The sequence below is a fragment of the Lontra canadensis genome, unplaced genomic scaffold (genome assembly GCF_010015895.1).
Source record: "Lontra canadensis isolate GAN:19392208 unplaced genomic scaffold, GSC_riverotter_1.0 scaffold1, whole genome shotgun sequence".
In the NCBI taxonomy this organism is placed as follows: Eukaryota; Metazoa; Chordata; class Mammalia; order Carnivora; family Mustelidae; genus Lontra; species Lontra canadensis.
This window is the reverse complement of record NW_022630995.1, coordinates 131,796,915-131,823,233: the sequence shown is the minus strand read 5'-3', so window position 1 is coordinate 131,823,233 and position 26,319 is coordinate 131,796,915. Positions and strand designations below refer to the sequence as shown.

The window sequence follows — 26,319 nt, the reverse complement described above, 5'->3', positions numbered from 1 at the left end:
TCTGAAGTGGGGGAGGCTAAGTCCTAGAAGGTGGCAATTTTGCTAGGCCGGCGGCGCGGGGATCAGGTGGAGAGACCCGGCTGGCCGGGGCTTCGGCCTCAGGCTTCGGGAAATGGCTACGAGGGGCAGGATGGAGGACGTGAGTGCGCGGAAGTGGAGGGAGGCTAGTCCCGGAACCCCTTTCTTCCCTTGCTGGGCGCGCGGGGCGGAGACTGCCAGGGGAAGCCACCCTTAACCGCTGCGGCCGTGGCTGGAGGCGGCGCTTCTTGTGCAGGGCTGGCCCGGGGCGCGGGGTCCTGGGACGAGACCCCAGGAGGCAGTGGGGTCCGCGACGCGCCGACTCTGGGCCTCTGTTCCCGAGTGGAGGCCGGGTGGGCTGCTGGGCGGTGGGTGCGCGGATGCGGTGTCCCTGACGGGCGCCCAGCTCACGTGCGGAGCGCGTCTTTGATCCCGGAACTGGGAACTTCACGTGATGTGCGTCTGGCCTGACCGCCCTCCCTCCGTCGCTTCTCTGAGCGGGGCGGCTGGGCTGCGCTCACATGTCCTGGGGCGCGTGGGGGAGGGGGTGTCGGTCTCCCTCGTCGTGGGTTTCCTGCTTTGGCTTTAGAGCTCTGTGGACCTGGAGCGGCTGTGACACGCAGTCAGGCCGCCGGCGTCCCACGGGCCGACTTGTCGCTGTCATTGCTCAGAAACCCTCACTGGAGAAAAACAGCGTTGTGATGTTTTGAATGCAAGCGTGATAGGCATGGGAGGATTTTTTAAATTGCCTTACTTCTGGTCCAAACCAAAAAAACTAAAAAAAAAAAAAAAAACAAAAACAAAAAAAAAAAACCCACATAGGCCTAGTTTACAATCTGTATCGTACAAAGTGAAATCTTGACTTAAATATATTGAAATTTTCTTAGGGGAAACATGTAATTGTGCCCAGAATTAACTGGTTTGCCTCATTGACAGGTAATAAAATCTATCCTTGAGAAATGCAAAGTTGACAGTTACATTAAAGCATTAATTTGGATTAATACATAAATAGGAATATTACTGTGATCTTGTCATTGAATTAGAGGCATTAGGCAAGACACATAACAGTCCCAGGCCTACAAGAGCTTAGATTCTTATGTAAGTAACAACCACACTTAAAGTATCTTAACTAAGATCCAAACAATTTCTAATGATAAAGCTAAAACCTACCATTTTTTTTTTCAGTTGAAAAAATGTAAAACTAACTGTAAGACATTGAAGGTAGATTTGACATTCACATACATTTGAAGAAATAAATCATTGTTTCTGAATTTTTAAGGGTGACATTTGTAAGCTGACAGTATATGGGGAAAAATCAGGAAAATGTGTCCTGTAAATGCTTCTTGGTTGATGCTAAGTTGCCCCCAGATTTTTGAATCTGTAGCCTTTAGTTTTAGGATGAGTACAATTCTAGAAATCTGTTCCACCAAACAAATGGAGATTAATGTTTCGCCAACAGTTACATATCTAAATCACTTTAGATCTGAGCAAGTTGCCTGTTTGGGGTAATTTGTGGCTATGATTTCTACCATTCAGTAAAAAACTAAAAATATGGTATATGCTATAGGCCTAGACACTTACAAGAGTTAACAGAGGCAAAGGCTCTTTATTTAGGGTTCACTGTTTGCAAGCTATGAAACCAACTCTGGCTGATTTAAGGAATAAAGGAACTTCTTTGAAATGATCAGAGTGAGTGAACACCTACGCCTCTGAAAGGACTCCAATCAAGGGCGGCACAAGGGATCTAAGGGACCGGGGTCCTTTCAGAGTCTGTCCTGGACTGAATGTGCCCGCTGTAGTCTCCCTTTGGTTTGTCGCTCATAGAAAGAATTGAATTGTCCAGCCCCCTTAGGTTCTACCAGAGGCCAGAGGTTCCACCTTCCCAGAGGAGGGTGAAAAGTACTGAAGGATGTTCCCATTGGGACTTAATGGAGAGGTAGACAGTGAGTCCCCAGAGGAGATCCAGTTATTATCACAAAAGAAGAGGAAAGAGATCCATGTGGGCAAAACAGCAGATATCTTGTCCAGGTCATGATGTGTAGTTCTTAATAGTGTAAGTGAAAGAAATTACATGGATTCCAGGAGTTGTCTTCATTTTACCTTTCACACGGAGATGGTGAATTGCCATCTGAGAGGGATGAGGCATTGTTACACAGTTCCTGTAGAATCCACTAGACAGTGGATTTGATATAGCCTTCAAATACGTTTTATTTACTGAGTCTAATAAGTGACGTAGAGAAGAAACCATATTATCGTCTCCAACCTGTTCAGTGTAATCAGGAGAAACAGAATGTATATACATTAAAAAGGAAAAAATACAAGATAGCACTCATAAGGAAAAAATACAATACAGCCTTGGTGGCTGGGTGGGTTAAGCGGCTGCCTTCGGCTCAGGTCATGATCCTGGGGTCCTGGGATTGAGTCCCACATGGGGCTCCCTGCTCAGCAGAAAGTCTGCTTCTCCCTCTCCCTCTGCCCCTCCACCCCTGCACATGCTCGCTCTTGCTCACTCCTGCTTGCTCTCTCAAGTAAATAAATAAAATCTTAAAGAAAAAAGAACTATTCCAAATTAATATTATGAGCAGTACATTTTATAGCAGTTGTAAAGTAGAAAGAAAACAGTTGGCAGGACAAGTTGTTTCTTTGTTTTTGTTTTTGTCTTTTAGAGGGGGTGGGGGAGAGATTGAATCTTAAGCAGGCTCCACACCCAACTCAGAGCCTGACTGGGGCTCCATCTCAACCCTGAGATCATGACCTGAGGCGAAATCAATAGTCTGACACTCAACTGACTGAATCACCCAGGAGCCCCTGCATAACAAATTTTATAGAGAACTTAAGGCTTGTATGGATTCTGAAAAAAATAAGGATATTTGTGGGTCCATCTAGAAAGGTCATTTAGGCTAGGGGAGGAGGGGCATGCAAGGGAGGTAAATGGGAGATAAATGGACAGTAGTCTTACAGTTAAGGTCTCAAGGCCTGCTTTGTTTAAACTCTCAGGTCCCAAGTGTTCAAGAAGTTGGGCAATGTTTCGTTCACTCCACACACATACTGAGCCTGTACTCTATGTTAGATGCTAAAGGTATAATGAAAGTACAAAACAGAGTCTCTGCCCATGTGAAGCACACTTTTCCAACAACTTTGCTATCCTGTGGTTAGCATTGGAAGTTGTAATAGACATGTGTGAGAGTGAAGTAGGGACTTCTGTTCCTAGCCAGCACGGTATAACAGGGACTGGATTCATTCTTCTGCCTGAAGTAACCAAAAAACTACATGCAATATTGGAAACAACACTTTTTTGAGCTATTGAATGTTGGGCAGTGAAAGCCAGTGCTTTCCAAGAGGAGGGGGATGGAGTGAGTCATATAACTGCCCCAGCTGACCCCCTTGAGAGAGGCTGAGGGCTGTGACAGGAAAGGGTGCCCCGGCAGAGGTCAGCAGGCTCCCTGAGTTGAGGAGATGGAGCTGAGAGTCTGGGGAGACTGAGGCAATGAGAGTTCACGTGGCAGTACCTGGAGAGGAGAACTGAAAACGTGCAGAATGCCCCTCAGGGAGTCAGCAGAGTCCTGCTCAGTATGGGCCTGTGAGGACATTGCCCACAGCCTGGAAAAGAACCACCTGAAATGACTAGAGGAGGCGGAACTTAGCTCTCACACAGAGCCAGGCATAGTGGCTAGTCCACCAGTCCAACTGGAAACTCAATAATTCACAGGGTACTAGGTCTCACAGAGGTCTTACCTTCATAGTGGGGAAAAACTAGCCTTAGACTAAATGTGGCTGTGGTCCCACCTAACAATAAATAAATAAAAGCAAGGCCAAAAAGATCAAACTGTTTCCAAGTAATTTAACTGCGTTCCAGAAAAAAACAAAAACTCAAGACTATAGGAACACAAAACTGTCCCACACCCAAAGCAATAAATTGGGAAGTCTTTCATCCAATCCAAAATTACCAGGCACTGATGATTATGTGATGTGGTGAAGGTGTTAGGTAATGCTTCAGTGGGAATCATTTTGCAATATATATATAAGTTGTCATATTAACTCCTGGTGCACTTTAAACTTACACAAAGCCATATGTCAACTGGATCTTAATAAGTTGAAAAAAATTATCAAGCATGCAAAAGGCAGGAAAACATGACATATCAGTCAGTTGAAATGAATCAGAAATTACATGCTAAAAATAGCAAACAGGAACATTGAAAAATTATTATACCCATTTTCTCTGTGTTCAAAGGGGTAAAAAGACATACGGAAGATATAAAAGAGATCCAAGTCAGACTTGGGGACATGAGAAGTACAATGTTGGCTGACAGGGCAGTAGGAACAATGTTGAGGATCAGCGAAGCCAGTGTTCTTGCTAAGACAAGCCCTTGACATGTGGGCCAAAATAAGTAAAGGCACAGGACTGAAAGAGATTTGTGAGAGAAAGGCGCATGAGCAGTAAGCATCAGGAAGGAGAGAGAAGTAACGAGAGGCAAGACCCAAAAAGTAGCTTGGGAAGGGATTCTAACACAGAGAGCCAGAGTAAGAATTTGGATTTTGTCCAGAGGAGAATGGGGAGGGACTCAAGTTTTGGGGGAGAGAAACGTAAATGTTCATGTTAGAAGACATCAACTGCAGCAAGACGTTGCTAAGATCTGGAGACTGGAAGGCAAAGGCCATGAGAAATGATGGGACCTGGCCTGAATAGTGAGAATGGAGAGCAAGATGAGATTGAGGGGCCAGAGTGGTAAGGCGTGCTCCACGGGGAGCAAGGGAAGAGCAAGTGGTAGAGACAGCAGAGGCTGATACTGACTATCACGTCTGTGCCAGCCAGTGTTCCAGCCATTTTATGAATAGTAATTCGTCTGATCTCCCCCCTCTAAGCTATGAAACAGTTGCTATTAGCACTCTGTTTCCTGAGATGAGAAACAGGCACAGAGATGAAGTAACTCCCTCACTGCTAAGGAAGCAGGAGAACTGGTATCTGAATGGGGCAGTTTCCTTAGGAGCTTACCTGTAAGCACAATACTTACTGCCTTTGCATCTGGTCAGAGCTGATTCTCCCCACAGCTCCCAATAACCTCTCCTGCTTAGCCCAGGTCTTTGACAACACCCTGACTGACTTAGGAACACTGCTGAGATAGGATCGGAACAGTCATTCATTCATCATCTGTTCTGCGGGTGCTAACCCCCAGTCCCTGTTGGGCATTAAGATTACAAAGACAAATACGTGGTGGGGAGTTTGTGGGTCTCATGTAATCTACTTGGGAGGATAGGTAAGAGGTAGGACTGTCACAGGATAGTATGATAGAGGAGGCAAGCACCAAACTATGTGGGAGGGCGTGGAGGTGTGGCGTGATCTAGATGCTTGGCAGCCCAGGAAGGCTACGTGTAGGAATTGACCCAGCAGGACCTGGAAGGATGTGCAGATGGTAGCCAGAGGAAGCTCTGTGAAGACTGGGACATCTGTCTGCTGCCTGAGAGAGAGCTAGAGGTAGAGGAGTCTGGAAAAGAACAGAAATAATCAGAATCATACCGTAAGTTACAGCAAACTAAACAGGAAGCTGTATGTAGTCACTGAATGAAAAAAAAAAAAGAAATTTGCAGAGCAGCATTGAATGCCTGAGTTTGGAAACTGAGAAGCCCGCCCCAGATCTGAATTAGGCTCCAGATTATTATTTTTATCTTTGTAATCTGGTGCCCAGAAACCATCCCTATACCATTTGTCTCACTCTACCCCTTCCAAAGAGCCCTTATCTGTTTCCAAATGCTATTCTCAGGCTTCCCTTTTTCCAATGAAATCTTTATTTCCATCCTATTTTTGTCCAGTTAGCTCACTTATAATATTATTTCATCCTGTATACCTTTATCCCCAGCTTCCCCAATGAAAATGTAATCTTTTGGACAGGGACTGTGTTTTATAATTTTTTCATCTTATAGTATCTTATATATAATAGTTTTCAGCAAGGGTCTTAGATTAAGAGGTGGTTATAGGAGCCAGAGATCTGGTAGTACTATTCCTGCCAAGACAGCACCTTTAAATAAGTCAGACTGAATTTTTAGGTTGCAGTTTAACGCCATCAGCTACTTCCGGAACTTTGCAAGTTGTTTTCATTGAGACTCTGGTATCTGTCAACTAAAGTCTCCTTGAAGCTCTATCATGGTGATCTGTTTCCTTCTCTAAAACATTTCTATCATAACTGAAAGTTTAATAAAGCCTCCACCAACTTTCCAAAATTTTGTGGAACATCAGGATATAGTTTAAGAATTGCAACCATATGTAATTATTTCATCAATAATCTAAGTAATGTTAGATAAATCAATATCTAAGTTTGAGGACTCAAAGAAAACATTGTTTGCTTTAATCTCATTATGTAATACCTCACTTGAAGATAATTGAAGTAAGATTTCCTCAACCCATTTTAACACTTGTTTTCACCAACTTGTATACAGTAGTTACCTAGAAGTTTATGGTATTTTTAAACTCGCTTTATTTTGGGAGGGTATTTTTCTTGCCTCTAACTTGTGTAATGGTTTTTAATGCTTTAGAATTTAGTAGATTTGTCTTAGAAACATAATCGGGAAAATGGGGATTAAAAGATTGCTTCTGTTTTTCTGTACCTCAGGGTTCCTTGGATCTCACCCAAAGTATTGAAGATGACCCTCTTCTGGACACCCAGCATCTTCCACACCATTCATTACATGCTCAGTTTAGACCCAGATTCCATCCTCTTCCTACCGTCATCATAGCGAATCTTCTCTTATTAATACATGTAAGTTGACTGGGACAATAATCCGTACAGAGGCGATGTTCTTAAAATATATATATAAGCTCAGGATGCCTGGGTGGCTCAGTTAGTTAAGCATTTGCCTTCAGCTCAGGTCATGATCCCAGGGTCCTGGGATCCAGCCCCATGTCAGGCTCCCTGCTCAGCAGGGAGCCTGCTTCTCCTTTTCCCTCTGCTGCTGCCCCTGCTATGCTCTCTGTCTGTCAGATGAATAAATATTTATATATATATATATATATATATATGTGTGTGTGTGTATGTGTGTGTGTGTGTGTACACACATATATATATACAAGCTCTTATGTATATATAAAATGTAATAATAATAATATATATGTGTGTTTGTGTATGATCTTCAGAGGGCAGTTTGGCTACATCTACCAACTTTTTTTTTTTTTTAAAGATTTTATTTATTTATTTGACAGAGAGAGATCACAAGCAGGCAGAGGGGCAGGCAGAGAGAGGAAGCAGGCTCCCTGCCAGGCAGAGAGCCTGATGTGGGGCTCGATCCCAGGACCCTGGGATCACAACCTGAGCTGAAGGCAGAGGCTTTAATCCACTGAGCCACCCAGGTGCCCCTACATCTACCAACATTTAAAATGTACATACTTTTTTATTATCGCTCTACTTCAAAGAATTTATTGCAAATACATTTGCACACGTGTAAGGATATTGTTAATAGTAGTAATGTTGTCTGTAATGTCAAGATATTGCAACTACCACCATTCAGAGGATACTTTGTATTTCCCATCCATATGAAGGAATGCTCTGCAACTGTTGGAAAAAAAAAACAGGGTGGATGTGTATATATTAATTAGACTAGCCTTCATGCTTACATTGTTGAGTATTCACAAACACAGGTTTACATTTGGGTTTGCATGGAATGTTCCCATTTGCACATTTTAAAAGATAATTGAGAGGGCTGGTGTGCATGTGTATTCCCCTATATAAACAAAATTTCTAGAAGCATTCACAAGATCCTTTAACACTAGGTATCACTGTGGTAGAGGTCTGAGGTCCTCAGTAGAAGGCACACCTGATACATTTTACTGTTTGCCTTTTGTACTCTTCGAAACTTCTTTTTACCATATGCATGTGTTTTCAGTTACTAAAACAAAAAAAATGTAGATAAATCTATATATGTTGACACGTAAATTTATCAATTTATCTACACTTAGAAAATAATGTTAAGGAGAGAAGTCGAGTTGCAGCAAAACAATAAGTGTGTTGCCCCATGTTTTAAACAATGATAAAATTACAAATGTCTGGGGATTTCTTTTTTTTTTTTTTTTAATCGAGAGAGTGTGAGTTGGGGGTTGGGGACGCAGAGGGAGAGGGAGAGAAAGAATCCTAAGCAGGTTCCATCTTCCGTGTGTAGCCAGACACGGGGCTTGATCCCATGACCCTGAGACTATGACCTGAGCTGAAATCAAGAGTTTGATGCCCATTGAAAAGGGTGTGTGTTGTGGTGAGCACTGTGAATTCTGTAAGGCTGATGAACCATAGACCTGTACCCCTGAAACAAATAATACATTTTATGTTAGTCAATAAATAAATAAATAAATAAATAGGTAATGGTGGAGAAAGTTAAAAAAAAAAAAAAAAAAAAAAGAGTTGGATGTCCAACTGACTGAGCCACCCAGGCTCCCCAAATGTCTGGGGATTTCTAAAGACATATGTGTTGCAACTAGTAGATAAATAAGTTCTGGAGAGGGCAACCCTGTCAGGACCCCTCTCACTCCTGAGAGCTTTTTCTGCATCCTTGCTTTAAAAAATTCTATCACTTTAAAAAAAGAAAAAAGTCCTGGTGATCAAATGCATAGCCTAGTTTCTACAGTCAGCCATATTTTATGTATTACGAACTTCAGAGTTGCCAAGAGATTAGATAGCTTAATTGTTGTCACCACAAAAAGGAAGTGGTAATGATGTGAAGTGATAGAGGTGTTAGCTAACACTGGGAAGGTAATTATATTGCAATACATAAATGTATCAAATCAACCAGTTGTAGGGGCACCTGGCTGTCTCAGTTGGAGGAGGGTGTGACTCTTAACCTTGGGGTCATGGGTTTGAGCCCCACATTGGCTGTTGAGATTACTAAAACTAAAATAAAAAGTTTAAAAAAAAAGAAAGAAAAAACAAACCAAAAGCCAGGTTGTCCTCTTTAAACTGACACAATGGTATATCAATGGTATATGCCAGTTATTCAATAAGAATAAAGAAGTAAATAAATTCAACATCACATGCACACAAAAAGAAACCCCTAAATGGAAAAACAAGCAAAACACCTGTACGTGTGAGTGGTCTTGGTGTAACTTATCGATGGCTCTGCATCCAGTCTGTTAATCATCTCCATTTTGGTCACGGAAATCTGAAGCTCGAAAGGATGTAGTTTATTCTTTGCTACAGTGTGAAAAGTCAGGGGGGCAAGTTCTTAGCGATCCCAAATGTTTATGAGAAGAATGAATGTGGTTCATTGACTCGTTCAGCTGCTGCTCCAGTGACACACACCATGTAGACTTGAATTCAGAACTGAGTACCCTGAGGAGAGAGGAGCATCCTTTTTCCTTGTGTAGATGTAGTTAAGTGTGGCCTGGTTCTATCAGGGCTTCCCAATCCCCAGATTATCAACTGAAGAGGTGGCCTCTTGGTCCCTGGATTATGGCCTGTTTTCTTCTTCTTCTTTTTTTTAATAACATATCTTTAATTTATGTAACATACTCTCTATGTAGGTATACCCCCACATACACACAAACATACACACATAAGACTTTGAAAAACCCTTTTATATTAAAATGCCTGCCTACAGGGGCATCTGGGTGGCTCAATGGGTTAAGCTCAGCTCTGCCTTCAGCTCAGGTCATGATTTCAGGGTCCTGGGGTCGAGCCCCACATCAGGCTCTCTGCTCAGCAGGGAGCCTGGTTCCCCCTCTCTTTTTGCCTGCCTCTCTGCCTACATGTGATCTCTCTCTCTCTATCAAATAAATTAAAAAAAAAAAAATCTTTAAAATACCTGCCTATGATACTATGGGATCAATTGTCCTAATTTTAGGACTAAGAAAATCTTGTGTTAAAAAGCAAGAAAAACACCAGCATTACCCTGATACCCAAACCGGATAAAGACACCACAAAAAAGAACCATAGGCAAACATCTCTGATGAACATAGATACAAAAATCCTCAACAAAATACTAGCAAACCAAATCCAACAATACATTTCAAAAAATCATTTACCGCAATCAAGTGGGATTTATTCCTGGGTTGCAACGGTGGCTCAATACTTGTAAATCAATCAACATGATTCATCCCATTAATTATTTTAAAAAGGATAAGAACCATGCAGTCATTTCAATGGATCAGAAAAAAAAAAAATTGACAGAGTACAACATTCATTCATGGTAAGAAACCCTCAACAAAATATGTTTAGAAGAAACATACCTCAACATAATAAAGGCCATCTGTGAAAAACCCACCGCTAGCATCATCCTAAATGGGAAAAAAAACTGAGCTTTCTCTTAAAGATTTTATTTATTTATTTGTCAGAGAGAGAGAGAGAGAGCACAGGCAGGGGGAGCAGCAGAGGCAGAGGGAGAAGCAGACTGAGCAAGAAGCCTGACGTGGGGCTCTATCCCAGGATCCTGAGATCATGACCTGAGCCAAAGGCAGATGCTTAACCAGCTGAACTACCCAGGCATCCTGTGCTTTTTCTTTACAGCCAAGAACAACAAGGGCTGTCCACTCTCACCACTTTTATTCAACATAGTACTAGAAGTCCCTGCCTCAGCAATCCGACAACATAAAGAAAAGGCATCCGAATCAGCAAGGAAGAAGTAAAACTTTCACTGTTTGTACATGACATGAGACTACACATAGAAAGCCTGAAAGATCCACCAAAAAACTGCTAGAACTAATAACAAATTCAGTAAAGTCACAGGATACAAAATCAACGTGCAGAAATCTTTTGCATATCTATACACCCAATTACGAAGCAGTGGAAAGAGAAATCAAGGAATCAGTCCTATTTACAATTGCACCAAAACCCAAAAGCTACCAAGGAATAAACCATAGAGGTAAAAGACCTATACTCTGAAAACTCTAAAACACTGATAAAAAATTGGAAGATGACATAAAGAAATGGAAAATCATTCCACACTCATGGATTCAAAGAAAAAATACTGTTAAAATGCCTGTACTACCCAGAGCAATCTACACATTTAATTCAATCCCTATCAAATATCAAAATACCAACAGCATTTTTCAGAGAACTAGAACAAACAATCCTAAAATTTGTATGGAGCCACAGAAGACCCCAAATAGCCAGAGCAACCTTGAAAAAGCAAAGCAAAGCTGGAGGCATCACAATTCCTGACTTCAAGTTCTAGGACAAAGCTGTAGTGATCAAGACAGTATGGTACTGGCACAAAAATAGACACATAGGTCAATGGAACAGACTAGAAAACCCAGAAATGAGCCCACAATTACTTGGTCAGTTAATTTTCAACAAAGCAGGAAAGAATATCCAGTGGGAAAAAGACAAGTCTCTTCAATAAACAGTGCAGGGAAACTGGACAGCAACATGCGAAAAATGAAACTACACCATTCTCTTTTACCATACACAAAAATACACTCAAATTGGATGAAAGACCTAAATATGAGACCTGAAGCCACAAAACTTGAGGAAAATACAGGCAGTAATTTCTCTGCCATTAGCCATAGCAACTTTTTTCTAGAAAAGTCTCCTGAGGCAAGAGAAGCAAGTTAAACTATTGGGACTACGTCAAAATAAAACACTTCTGCACAGCAAAGGAAACAAACAAGAAAACTAAAAGGCAACCTACAGAATGGGAGAAGATATTTGCCAATGACAAATCTAATAAAGGGTTAGTATCCAAAACATACAAAGAACTTACAAAACTCAACACCCAAAAAACAATCCAATTAAAAAATGGGCAGAAGACATGAACACATATTTCTCCAAAGAAGACATCCACATGGCCAACAGACACATGAAAGTATGCCTAACATCACTTATCATCAGGGACATGCAAATCAAAACTACATGAGATATCTCCTCACACCTGTCAGAATGGGTAAAATCAACAACACAAGAAACAACAGATGTTGGCAAGGATGTGGAGAAAAAGAAACCCATCAGCATTATTGGTGGGAATGCAAACTGGTGCAGCCAATCTGGAAAACAGTACAAAGGTTCCACCAAAAGTTAAAAATAGAGCTACCAGTAGTCGCACTACTAGGTATTTACCCAAAGAATGCAAAAACACAAATTCAAAGGGATACATGCTCCCTGTTGTTTATAGCAGTATTATTTACAATAACCAAATTATGAAAACAGTCCCAAGTGTCCATCAGCTGATGAATGGATAAAGAAGAGGTGGTATATATACACAACAGAATATTACCCAGCCATAAAAAAGAATGAAATCTTATCATTTGCAATGATAAATGGATGGAGCGGGAGAGTATTATGCTAAGCAAAATAGTCAGAGAAAGACAAATGCCATGTGATTTCACTCATGTGGAATTTAACAAAGCAAATGAGCAAAGGGGAAAAAAAAAAAGAAGCAAACCAAAAAATAGACTCTTAATTATAGAGAACAGACTGATGGTTCCCAGAGGGGAGGTGGGTGGGGGAATGGAGAAATAGGTGATGGGGATGAAGGAGGGCGCTTGTCATGAGCACCGGGTTGTGTACAGAGTTGTTGAAATACTATATTGTACACCTGAAACTAACATTAAATTTCCAGTCCATATACATTAATTAACCGAAATTTAAGTAAAAATTTAAACAAGCAAAATGTCTATATGCTACTTTATAAAAAATGGATCAGCTTGCTTCAATGTACAGTGTTTTCCTGTATAGGGAATTTGTCGACCTTTCAGTTTTTTCCTTTATGGTAATAGGCATCTTGAGTTGCCCTAGCAAATGTGACTGCTCTTGACAAATCACATAGACAAATCACATATATTTTAAGTAGATTTATTATATGCTAGGATTGCCTACATTGGTGTTTGGTGATGAATACCAAGGATACATTTTTCTTTATTTGATTTTTAAAATTACAAAATAACTTCCTTATCGTAACAAGTAAAACATTACCAAAGTGTACAAAGATAAAATCCTATCTTCCCTTTTCTCTGCTTCAGCCCTTTTCTCTGAGTTAATAAATGGGTATATCTCAGTGCCTTTCGTTCAATTCGTACAAAAAGAGGGGTGCCTGGGTGGCTCCGTTGGTTAAGTGACCAACTGTTGATCTCAGCTCAGGTCTTGATCTCAGGGTCCTAGTTCAGCCCTGTGTTGGGCTCCACCCTGGGCATGGAGCCTGCTTAACACACACACGCACACACAGATTCATACATACTTTAAAGGATTTCCCCTATTTCTTCCCCCCATCCCCCAGTTGGATAATACTGTATTTATCACTCCGCCCAAGTGTTTCTCACACTTGAGCCTGTGTCAGACTCCCCAGCAGGCTTGTTAAACTAGATAGCTTGGTGACATCCCCAGATTCTCCTGGTTTGGAGTGGGGCCTGAGAATTTGCATTTCTGACTAGCTCCCTTGTGATGCTGATTGTGCTGGTCTGTAAACCACACTTTGAACTACTACTCTATCTTACTTCTTTTAATCCTAACATACAGACATCCATCCAAATTAATGCAGGGAGATTTAGTTAATTCTTTAATAGCTCAATACTACTCTGTTTTACGAGTAGATGTATTTTAATTTACTCAAGCATTCTGCTATGGATGAACACATATCCTTGGGCAATTTTCAGCATTATAATAGAGAATACTGTAATAAATATTGGTAATGATAGAGCCGTCTGAACTGGGGCTGTTACTTCTGATGAGTAGAGTTCTTAAGACATGATCAAGATGCTTCCAAATTCTTTTTCCACATCTGTTCCTAGACCAGCAATATATGAGAATATATGAGAATTTCTGTTTGCCTGTATTTTGGCACCCATCTTTTAATTTTTTGTTGATCTAATTACATACTTGTTTTTGTTCTCTTAAAACTGAAACTAGAAATAAAGTTTTTTAAGCCATGATTTTTATTACTTACCTCTGAAGCACTAAATTAACTGCTTTTACTCTTTTCAATAAAAGAGAAGTGGGCAAGAAATTGTTTAAGTACTCGTCTCTATTAGACAGGATTTGGGGTGACTTCTCTTATTTGTGATTTGTTTCCAAATTTTTTGCAAATTTTTCTCCAAATTTTCTGTTTAAAACATTTGTAAAATGGAAAAAAAAAGTTGTTTGTAAATTCATTTATAAAAATAGGATCACAAAAGTCATAGGTATGACTATGTGCTTGGGTGGTAAATATCATTTCTTAATTCTAAATATTGAATATTAATCCTACTGCTTTCATTTCCACCAGGTTGTATTTGTCATTTTAGCATTTTTAACAGGTGTGCTTTGTTCTTACCCTAATCCAATTGAGGACAAGTGCCCAGGAAACTATACCAATCCACTGAAGGTTCAGACAGTCATAATCCTTGGAAAAGTTATTTTGTGGATTCTGCATTTCCTTCTTGAACGCTATATCCAGTATCACCACAACAAAGTCAGAAACCGAGGCTATAACATGATCTACCTAGCTACGAGGCATCTTAAAGGACTTGCACTGATGATACACTCAACCGGTGAGTCTGGCTCAGCTTGTCTGTGGCTTGCTTGTGTGGTAGAAATGCCAGCAGAAGGAAAATGGGAGGTTTGACTTTAAAATCAAATATAGTCTCTCATGTTTGTGAGAGTGATGTGTGTTGTGGCCACTAAAATAAGATCAGCTTATTGTCTTGAAGCTTTTTTAATAATATGGTCTTAATTTTCTTTCTTTTCTTTTTTTTTTTTTTTAAAGATTTTACTTATTTAGGGGCACCTGGGTGGCTCAGTGGGTTAAGCCTCTGCCTTCAGCTCAGGTCATGATCTCAGGGTCCTGGGATCGAGCCCCACATGGGGCTCTCTGCTCAGCAGAGAGCCTGCTTCCCCCTCTCTGCCTGCTGCTCTGCCAACTTGTGATCTCTCTTTCTCTCTGTCAAATAAATTTTAAAAAATCTTAAAAAAAAAAAGATTTTACGTATTTATTTGACAGAGAGAGAGAGAAACATAAGCAGGAGGAGTGGCAGGCAGATGAAGAGTAAAAAGCAGGCTCCCCCCTGAGCAGAGAGCCCAAGGTAGGGCTCAATTCCAGGACCCTAGGATCATGACCTGAGCTGAAGGTAGACCCTTAACTGACTGAGCCACCCAGGCGCCCCACTATAGTCTTAATTTTCCTTTCACATCTGTGTTTGTTATCATTGGGGGGGGTCAAAAAATTTCCCTCTTCTAGGAAGATTTTTGGTTGAGACCCCACTATAATAAAAGGTTAAGAAAAAATAAACAAATTTATTAACATGCATACCTCCTGGGGCGCCTGGGTGGCTCAGTGGGTTAAAGCCTCTTTCTCGGCTCAGGTCATGATCCCAGGGTTCTGGGATCGAGCACCACATCGGGCTCTCTGCTTAGCAGGGAGCCTGCTTCCTCCTCTCTCTCTCTCTCTGCCTGCCTCTCTGCCTACTTGTGATCTCTGTCAAATAAATAAATAAAATATTAAAAAAAAAAATACATATCTCCTGTGTTTCATGGGAGAGACCCAAGAAAACTGAGTAACTCTCCAGAAGGGGCCATGCCACCACCTTTAATACCATCTCTAGCCAAAGAGACCATAGACATTGTGGTGAGGCAGTGGGAGGAATAATGGGAGGGTGAGCAGGAAAAGCTCTGGAAATAACGGTAACATTATTATGCAGATTTAAATCTGTGCCTTCTTTGTGGATAATAGTTTCTAAGCCTTCGTTCTCTTCCTGGTACAGAAAGGACACGCTAACAAACTAGTTTTCCTTTGTAACTGTCTCTTACAAAAGGGTATCTTCCAGGGCACCTGGGTGGCTCAGTCAGGTAAGTGTTAGCTTTCAGCTCAGGTCATGATCCCGGGGTCCTGAGATAGAGCCACACATCGGCCTCCCTGCTTGACGCAGAGACTGCTTCTCCCTCTCCCTCTGCTGCTCCCTCTCTGCAGCTCCCCTGAGAGAATAGTGCTCTCTCATTCTCTCTCAAATAAGTAAATAAAATTTTTTTAAAAAGGTAACTTCCATCAGCTTTCTGGGATTCGCCTGTGTCTGTTGTTTCTTAAAACTAATCAGCTTAAAATAATCCTTATGTCGGGGTGGCTGAGTCGGTTAACCGTCTGCCCTTAGCTCAGGTCATGATCTTGAGATCCTGGGATCAAGCCCCAAGTCGGGCTCCCTGCTCAGTGGGGAGTCTGCCTCTCCCTCTGCCGCCCCCCCTTACTTTTCTCTCTCAAATAAATAAAATCTTAAGAAAAAAATAATCCTTATGCCCAAAAGCATATTTTGGGGTGACATTTTCTTGCCCCCATTGTGAACATTGTGTCCACGTATCTGCCTGTGCATGATGTAGACTTTTCCCCCCTTCTGGTATGAGCCGTCTTAATCATCTCAAGAAGATAAGCTGCTGCTGCTATTTGATACTTGTAGGGTGAGAGGAAGAAATTGGCTTTACTTTAAATGAAGTTCAGTGTTTCTTTTAGTGAGAGACTGTGATATAATAAAATGCATTATCCAAAATGGAAAACAAAAGGTTGGAAAGTCTGCATAGGACTTAGCTGCATTAGTACCCACTTTGTTGATTTTGCAAACATCTTAAAAAGGCTGAATGGAATTAAATTGAGCTTCTTTAGGCATTTTTGCCTTGGTGTTCAAAGTTCCTACCTTTTTAAGAGAACCTCGTTTTCGGATTGAGTCCGGAATAAATACGTACACATTTTGAAACCAGATTTGAAGATAATTTTTTCCCCCAGAAAAACAGCTCTACAGAATTTAATTTTTTTTTCTTCTGTGTTCTATTAATACATTTTCTTAAAGGGCAAGTGCGAGTTCATCTACTCTGCAATGTTCTCAGTGGCAGCTGCAGGGCCATGTGATAACAGAGAAGCATTTTATAGAGATGGCTGGTTTTGACTCACTGTGGGGTCGGGGGACATTTTTACCTCTTCCTTGAGGAAGAGCTTGGCTTGTATGTTCTGCTGCTGATGTGTAATACTGTTTTTGGCCAGAAGATGTCACTATAACCTTTCCTCCCACCCACTGAAGATAAAAGCAAAAAGCCATTTTTAACTTAAGGACCATATATGCATTATAACCAAAGTAATGTTCAGTCTCTCAAGTGAGCGGTCTGGTAATAGTATTTTTGAGGCCCACCAAGGGTTGTCTGATCTTTACCTTTCTGCTCACTTTCAAATTCTTGCTAACATATGACCGTTAATATTTCTAAGCAATTAGACCCTTACTTTTAATTGCAGATGGCATGACTTTTATGTTGCTCATATAAGGACCCAGAAGATCAAAGAGATTGGGGCAGGTATTGACCTTGTTTCTACTTTAAGTATTTTATCTTATATGTAGAATAAAAAGGTAAGTCCATGAGGGTGTAGAACATCCAGCTAATCAGATGAGTGTGACCATTGTTTCTATGGCATGTGATAGTATTGTGGGCTAGTGATTAGCTTCATCCTGATACCTTTTCTCTATAAAATCGGAGAAATAATATTTCTCACACAAACTCTGTTGCAGGAGGAAATGAACTAACAGTACCTAGTGGGTATAAGCTTCTGCCTTCAGCTCGGGTCATGATCCCAGGGTTTTGGGATCAAGTCCCGCTGCAGCTCCCCGCCGGCAGAGCGTGTTTCTCTCTCTGCCTGCTACTCCCCCTGCTTGTGTGTGCTCTCTCCTTCTGAAAAATAAAGAAACTCTTTAAAAACAAAACTACAACTACTAATTTTGGTTTTGTGTAATCTTTAAAAATCCCAGGCATAATGCCCTACAACCCTTCCTCCAAGCAAGTCCCTGTGGCAAACTCACAGTAATACCCTACACGATGGCAAGACCCAGCCTCTTTGCTCCAGAATTTTACTTTTCTTCTGTGCTGTATTCTTCAAAATGAAAGTACAAAACAAGGCTAATGATCTTCAAAACCAAATAATAGATATGCTAAGTGTGTGGGGGGGAGAGTTCATATTGATCATATAGTGTCCAAGCACCATTCTAAGTGTTTTTCACGTATTAACTTCATCCATTCCTCACAAGAACACTGTGAGGAAGGTACTGTTGTTCCCATTTTTCAGACAAGGAAATTTAGGAGCAGATGTGTCAGGTCATTTGTCCATAGTCAGCAGCATGTCCCAGATGTCCAGCCAGGTGGTCCACATAACTGCAACATTCTTAACTTCTGTGCAGTTCTCTGTTGGTACTTATGTGACCAGGATGGGCCACCATGGTCCTCAAGTGCCTCTGGATTCGGAAGAACTGGGATAATGCAAATTTCCAGAAACTTCATCCTTATGTATTTATTTATTTGAGAAAGAGAGAGCAAGGGGAGGAGCAGAGGGAGAGGGACAAGCAGACTCCCTACTGAGCACGAAGCCCACCAAGAGGCTGGATCCCATGACCCTGAGACCATGACCCGATCCAAAATCAAGAGTCAAACGCTCAACCAGCATAGCCACCCAGGCACCCCTGCATCCCTTTTTAAATGCACATGGGACTTCGTGCAGTGCCATTGTTAATAATTGTATAGCGCAAAAAATCATAACTTGGTTTTTAAGAAAATCCAGATTCTTATGTAATTGTATTTTGGGGGCATCATTAACTCTTAGTTGCGTTGGGGGTTTTCCCTCTAGAGAGCAGCAGTTCGGGGTTTTTACCAAAGCCTCCTTCACTGCTCCGTATAACAGGGCCTGGGTGTGCGCCTGCCTTGTGGACCCCATCTGGGCTCTGCTAACCCTGCACTTCTCTGTCCTCTGCAGGCAGCACAGCTCTCCTCCTCGTGCTGTGCATGCAGCACTCCTTCCCGGAGCCCAGCAGGCTGTATCTTGACCTCATCCTGGCCATCCTGGGCCTGGAACTGATCTGTTCCCTGACCTGTCTGCTCATTTACACAGGTGAGAATTACAGCGAGGCTGTTGGATCAAAGACCATGAACTAACTGGTTGTTTCATCCCTGATCATGGGAAGCGTGGCCATTATCTATTATGGCAAGGTTTTCCTAGCAGCTGGGAGCCTGTTGAGCACCTGTACTTTTCAATGCTGACCACATGCAAACTTGCGCAATTTCAAACCAACAGCAACATACCAGTGATGCTTCTAAATTTGTGTCATAAACTAATTTTTAAAAGATTTTTAAAGATAAGATACTTATCTTTAAAAAAGACCAAAAACAAAAAAATTGAAAAGACCCACGGACATTTGCTTCTTCAAAGGCAACTGAGATATAAGTCTGGCATTTAAATTCAAAATGACAAAATACAAAATAAGTAAATAAATAAATCATGTGTGCAAAATGCATTTAGCCCAGACTTACTTTAGGATAAACCATTTAGGAACTCATTTTCTAAATTTAGAGCTATCTGAGATTTGGTCTATTTGTCTGTCTCTCTGTGTGTATCTCTCTCTCTCAGAACTCTCAGGGATTAAAATTAAAGGAAGCTTTACTTTAGAGGGGTGCATACATGGGTCAGTTGGTTAAGTGGCTGATTCTTGATTTTGGCTCAGGTTATGATCTCAGAATCCTGGGATCAATCCCCACATCAGGCTCTGTGCTCAGTGGGGAATCTGCTAGAGGATTCTCTCTCTCTCCCCCGTGCATACTCTCCCTCTAAAATAAACAATCTTAAAAAAAAAAAATACGCTTTAGATATATTAACATGAAAAACAGATGGAAGAATACTTTTAACAGAAAAAAATTCAAGCCCTGGAAAAATCTAGGTTTCATTCCTGCTGCAATATTGACATGCCATAGAATCTGTCCAAAATAGTAGCCAATTTTCTGGCACTGCGTAACAGTTATTTTGTGATAATAAAATATCTTATGTATCCATTTTGAAAAAGGTCATTTCTTTTTGCCAAGAAGGGCAAAGTCACACAGGTCTCAGCTTATGTTTCATTTTACTGATTTTTTTTTTTTTCCTGTGCATCTCCTTAGGCCAACAGAAGAGTATTTAGAATATGAATGGTATTACTAGTTTGTAAATGTGAATGTCACATTATTGATTGATCTTTATAAATTTTTCTATAATTATCAGCTAACAATGAGCCAAATTATGGATAGGAATACATTTTGTACCTCACTTAAAATAAAGTGATCCATATGACAAATGAATACTGAATTACCTTCTTGATTGAGATCAGTTCCAGTCTACAACACGTCTGGAAGATGCTATAAATGAGATCATAGTTTAGATCTGAGTAGAGAATTCACTTACCCTGTTACTTTAGTACTCTACAACTTTTATTTACCACAAGGGGTGCAGGCCTTCTTGTAGTAAAGATCTATAGAATGCTCTGTGACATAGAAGGAGGTAACAACAATATTCCAAAGATCATGTGAATGTCAATCATGTAAATAAGGGAAAATTAATACTGTTAAAAGATAGTCCAAGATTTATTTCTCTAGGACTTACTATACTATTTTTAAAGGATTTGCTGTAGCATCTATAATTAATTATAAATAAGAGATAAAAAACAAAATCCTGAGAGTGTTTAAGAGGCAAAGGAAACAGATATTCCAAGAATCCTGACAGGAACTCATTTTTACAGTTGGACACAAATAGTTACATGACACCTGAACTTAAACAAAAAGAGTTTTATTTTATTCTTTTCCATTTATTTTAATATATTGCCTTATAATTAAAAAGAATTGCTTTATTCTATACTCAAAGACTTTGTAGCATATTTCTTCTTTACTTACATTAATTTTTTAATTTTTATCTGAATAAAAACACCATTAAAAAACTATCTTGTTGGGCGCCCTCGTGGCTCAGTGGGTTAAAGCCTCTGCCTTCGGCTCAGGTCATGATCCCAGGGTCCTGGGATGGAGCCCTACATCCGGCTCTCTGCTCAGCAGGAAGCCTGCTTCCTCCTCTCTCTCTGCCTGCCTCTCTGCCTACTTGTGATCTCTCTCTCTGTCAAATAAATAAATAAAATCTTTAAAAAAAAAAAAAAACTATCTTGTTGGGGCGCCTGGGTGGCTCAGAGGGTTAAGCCTGTGCCTTCAGCTCGGGTCATGATCTCAGGGTCCTGGGTTCAAGTTCCCCATGGGGCTCTGCTCAGTGGGGAGCCTCTCTTTCTGCCTGCATCTCTGCCTGCCTCTCTGTCTACTTGTGATCTCTCTTTCTCTCTCAAATAAATAAATGAAATCTTAAAAAAAAAAAAAACTATCTTGTTAAATCTCAAATGAATATGCTTCCTACTGTAAGAAAACCTGATAATTGGTAATTCACACTCTCAAAATAAATAGATGGTTTAGATAAGAAAGGTTTATGATAATTGTAATTATAAACTTGGGTTTCTGCAAATATTTAATTTCTTTAGAAGATTCAAGTAGGACTATTTTACCTCCACATCCTCAAGAGTAAGCTTAACTTACTAAATTACAATGTTCCTTTAAATATACTGTAGGGTGTTTTTTTTTAAGGTTTTATTTATTTATTTGACACAGAGAGAGAACACAGCAGGGGGAGCAGCAGCAGAGAGAAGGAGAAGCAGGCTTACCGAGCCCAGTGCAGGGCTTGATGCAGGGCTCAGTGTGGGGCTCCATCCTAGGACCCTGGGATCATGACCTGAATGGAAGGCAGACACTTAAGGGACTGAGCCACCCAGGTGCCCGAGACCTTTTTATTTTGTCAGACTGTGGTGTGTCTTCTATTTCTGTCCCCTTTTACTTTAATACTACCTAACTGTTATTTCCTGTCCCCCAGTTCAAGAAACTTACATTTTTTTCTAAGCTTCTTCCTTTATTCAGGGATTATTTGGGGAAGATAACATTTTAGAAAACTAAGATGTAAACACTGAACAGATTCACTGGTAGCCATCACATAACAGGTTCGATTCTCAGCCTTCATCTTTACTGGATCACCTTGGACACAGTTTACCTCCTGGGAGCTTACCCCTTACTAGCTTCAGGCCTCTGGTTTTTCTGGTTTCCTGCCTGCCTCAATGGGGCTCCCTAGTCTGCTCTGTCAAGTGCTCTCCCTGACCTGTTGGAGGGAGCCCCGCAGCTCAGTCTGTCTCCTCTAACCTGCAAGCTAGAGCACATCAGGTTTTGTGCCAGTGCCATTCAAAGCCAGAAGGTGCTTCTCATTTCCAACTTCCTCGCTGTATCTGAAAGTCAAGGGCATCTAGGTATTAGGCACGCTTGGTTCTTCTGGTAGCATACTGTGTGCTTCCTCCTGGTCCTTCCTGGTGGACCCTTTGCACATCTCCCAACTTTCTCACTTTTTAAATTTTATTTCATCTATTTATTTGAGATAGAATAAGAGTGAGAGAGAGAGCACAAGCACGGGGAGCAGCAGGCAGAGGGAGAGGTAGACTCCCTTCGGCAGGGAGCCGGATGTGGGACTTGATCCAAGGACCCTGGGATCATGACCTGAGCCGAAGACAGCTGCTTAACTGACTGAGCCACTCAGCCCCCCTCCCCCCACAACTTTCTCACTTTTAACCTCTTCACTCCAACTTCTTGAGCCTAATTCTCAGCTGAAAGTGCACATTCGAATCACATGAGGAGCCTGGCAGCTCCACAAAAGGAGAAACAGAGTGTCTCAGGACTCTGCGTATATATCCAAGACATGTCCACAAAAACACATACACAGTTGTTCAAAGAAGTGCTGTTTATAATAGCCCAAAGGGGAAAACATCTAATTGATGTTAGGATAAACTGATGAATAGATAAACAAAATGTGTTCAATCTATACAAAAGAATATTACTCAGTCCTAAAATGGAATGACTACATGGACTGATGTTCAAGTATGTGCTGCAATGTGGATGAACCTTGAAAACATTATGTTAAGTAGAACCAGTCATTGTGAAGACGGTCTATGTACGATCCCATGGATATGCAATGCCCAGAACAGGCACATGTACAGAGAGAGGAAATAGATGAGCAGTAACCTAGAGCCAGAGGGCAGGGGGCAAATGGAGAATGACCACTAATGGATACTGGGTTTCTCTTTGGGGGTATAAATGTGTTCTAAAATTGACTGTGGAGGTGATTGCCCAGTGCTCTGAAATACTGAACCATTGACTTGTATACTTCCAATGGATGAACGCATGATATGTGAATTATATCTGAAAACTTGTTATGAAAAAGGAAAGAATGGCATGTGGAGCTTTTACAAAATGTAATGCCGGGGTCTGACCTGTCCCCTCTCCCCCCATTCCCATGGCAAATACTCTCATCTATTTGGTGTAATTCTCATGTTCAGTCGGGTTGACGATCACTGCCTCCTTCTCCCCTGGCTTTCTCCCCCCTGGTAGCCATCTCTGGGGGAGACAACTCATGTCAGCCCGGTCCCAGAGTTATTGTTCAGGCAGGGGAGAGCCCCAGCCCAGTTAACTGCTGTCCAGGATGCAAACTGTCCCAGTTGTTGTCACCTCTGAGAGGTGGAAAACAATGGCCTTCACCATGTCTGCTTCTCCGCCTCTTTGCCACTGACTTCCCCCACTTGCAGTACCTGGACTAGGTGGCTGAAGCCACACAGATTCATTTTCTCACAGTTCTGGAAGCTGCCAGTCCAAGGTCAGGGTATGGACAGGCTTGGTTGCTCTTGAGCCTCCCTTCCTGAGCTGCCTTCTGTGGGTGTCTTCACATGGCCTTGTGCTCTGTGCAAGCACATCCTGGTATTTCTCCTGTCCGATCAGGGCCCCGCCCTTATTACCTCATTTAATGTTAATTACCTCACTGGAGGCCCTATCTCTAAAGACCATTACTTCGGGGTGAGGGCTTCAACATGTCAATTTTCGGGGAACGCGCTTCAGTCCATAACATCACTTACCCTCACAAGCAGCCAAGTTCATCGGTGGCCTCCAAACTGCAGCGTCCCCTCGGTCCTCTCCGTGTCTTCACCTTCCTGGCAGTGACCGCTCTTTCCCGGTTCTCCTCCCTCTCTGGAGATTCATTTTCATTCCTTTTAACAGATTCTTCCGCATCTCTTTACTATTAGTGGGTGTCAGCTTTCCCGCATCCTTTTTCTCTACCTACTGAAAGTTACTGTCCTCACACTAGGAGGCAGCCCTCAGGTGAAGAGAGTCACCCAGACCTTTATATTCACCTGCTCAGTGATCATTTCCATCCTGGTGTTCCAGTGTACCAAGACAGAAGTGACCTAAACATCTGTCTCTTCTTCCAAACCTTCCCCCATCCTGTCCCTCCTCCCCTCCCTCAGCTAAGAGCACCAGCCTGTAGTTTCTGCTCAATTCAAAACCTTTTTGTCATCCTGGATTCTTCCTTGGCCCTTAACTCTCTCCCCTCCCTCAGTCATCAGTCCTGTTCAGTCGGCCTGTCTCCCATACCTGTCTCCTCCCCTCTGTCACTGCCACTGCCTCAGTTAGACACTCATCATATCCTGTGTGGATAATTCCCATAGGCATGCTACTGCTCTCCCTTCCTCTGTTCTCTCTTTGTATTCCTTCCTCCCGCCAACGTAATTGTATTCAGAAGTAACTCTTATCATTAACAATTTCCCTGTTCAGAGTTTTCTGAAGTCTTGGTGTGGCATAAAAGACCCTCCATGAGGGGTGCCTGGGTGGCTCAGTGGGTTAGGCCTCTGCCTTCAGCTCAGGTTATGGTATCAGGGTCATGGGATCGAGCCCACCATCCGTCTCTCTCTGCCTGCCTCTCTGCCTACTTGTGATCTCTCTCTGTCAAATAAATAAAAAATCTTAAAAAAAAAAAAAAGAAAAGAAAAGGCCTGCCATGAGCTGGCCCTACTCATCCCTGCCCTTCAGGGGTGATGGTGAGCTCCTTTCAGTGACTCCCATTTACTCTCAGGACAAAATCTCAACGCCTTGGCAGTCACTCATGTCTTGCCTGCTTACCTTTCCACCCCCTCATACACACACACACGTGAGTGCATACACACACCCCTTCTCAAGGTCTAAGTATTTGTTCAGGCTCTTCCCATACCTAAAACACCCTTCTTCTCTCCTCCCCTAGTCCGTGCAGTTAGTTTTCCTGTTTCCCCCAAGACTGGACTCAAGCCCTTCCATCCTCCTCCATGATTGTCCCTCCCATCCCACTCCTGCTGAGTTAAGGGGCTGCTTTCCAGGGCTGCCACAAGCTCCTCATGCAAGCTTTGATTTTGGTTCTTTTCATACTGTCTTGGAATGTAGACTGTTCATCTGTATTTTTCCCTGAACTAGTAGCTCTTTCTATAGGGTAGTATCAACAGTGGAGGTTGTTGGAAAAAAGTCATGGTTCCTGGACTGGAAACCTGGCTACTTATTTAACTTCTCTGGGCTTCACTTTATTGTACAAGGTAGGAGACAGGGCATCTGCTTCAGGGGGTGGTTCTGAGAACTGGATGAGGCTGTCCATGCACAATAGTTCACCTGTGCCTTCTGTCTTTTAAATTTACCAAAAAATCATAGCTGTTATTATTATCAGTAATAATGACACTCTCTGTAGTCCGGTGTTTAGTTCGGGCCTGCTCACAGATTTTCAAATGCTTGAGTACATCAATAAACAAACCTGTTTATTCACTTTATGAAGCATTTTCGTCCATATTAACTTACTTGAAAAGCATAGCCAATTATTATAATTTGAATAAATGGAAGTAAAAGTTTTTTTCATAATTAGGTAACCTGACAATAATGACTTTATTATTTTAGTGAAAATTCGAAAATTTAATAAAGCCAAACCACAACCTGATGTACTTGAAGAAGAAAAAATATATGCTTACCCCAGCAATATTACCTCGGAGACTGGATTCAGGTAAGCTTTGGGTGGGGAATGAAAGACTAGAGAAAGAGAATTATGAGGTTGCCCCACCTTGAAAATCTAGAAAACATTCTTATGCTTGGGATTTGTGATTATGCATATGTGCCTTAGATTTAAGTTTGATTTGCTTACTCCCATTCAGCTGGATAAAACCAAGTCTGATGAAAGAACCTCAATTTGGAATATTACCTTGGCTTACAGCATCTTAAGAAAAAGTCCCAAATACAATATGCTGTACTGGAAACTGGGAGGGGACCCATTTGCAAAGAGATGAGTATTGGTGAATCTGTTGATTCTTCGCAGGCCTATTTCAAGCCTAGAAGAGATCGTCGAAAAGCAAGGAGACATAATTGCCTACCTGAAGCGACACAATGCCCTGTTGAGTAAGCGCTTGTTTACTTTCACTTCCTCTGACCTTGACTCTCCGCCTGGTCACGTGTGATCTGCTCAAGGTCAGGAAAGCAGTTGCAGAGGAATGCAGAGGAATCTAAGACTGATCGATGACCTGGCCAGCTATCCTCAGGAATGCCAGTTTTTGCCAGATAACATTTGACAATTTTGGTTGGAAACTTTAATTTTGCTCTCACCTGCATGGCTCTTTAGTAGGTGAAACTTTTGGGTCACTTGAAAAGTATTTCGTAGAGCCTGCATATCTCGAGGAGAACGTCTGTTTTTGCACATTTT

General features: G+C 41.6%; 1 protein-coding gene across 2 annotated transcripts; it reads left to right on the top strand.

Moving 5' to 3' along the window:
- TMEM192 (transmembrane protein 192) lies at nucleotides 1-26,319 on the top strand. 2 transcript variants are annotated; one of them, XM_032863754.1, is made up of 6 exons: nucleotides 1-139; nucleotides 6,624-6,770; nucleotides 14,185-14,449; nucleotides 18,670-18,804; nucleotides 25,527-25,629; nucleotides 25,939-26,319. In XM_032863754.1, exons 1-6 carry the CDS (start codon nucleotides 113-115, stop codon nucleotides 26,075-26,077), a joined length of 816 nt encoding a protein of 271 aa, XP_032719645.1. In that variant the 5' UTR covers nucleotides 1-112; the 3' UTR covers nucleotides 26,078-26,319. The 2 variants fall into 2 exon arrangements, with proteins under 2 accessions (XP_032719645.1, XP_032719654.1); XM_032863763.1 differs by lacking the exon at nucleotides 18,670-18,804.

Excerpts from the sequence above, each read along its gene's own strand:
- TMEM192 (XM_032863754.1), top strand. The coding sequence starts at position 113 with ATGGCTACGAGGGGCAGGATGGAGGAC. Across the intron at positions 140-6,623 it reads CGAGGGGCAGGATGGAGGAC|GGTTCCTTGGATCTCACCCA; the intron begins GTGAGTGCGCGG and ends TCTGTACCTCAG. Across the intron at positions 18,805-25,526 it reads CTGTCTGCTCATTTACACAG|TGAAAATTCGAAAATTTAAT; the intron begins GTGAGAATTACA and ends TTATTATTTTAG.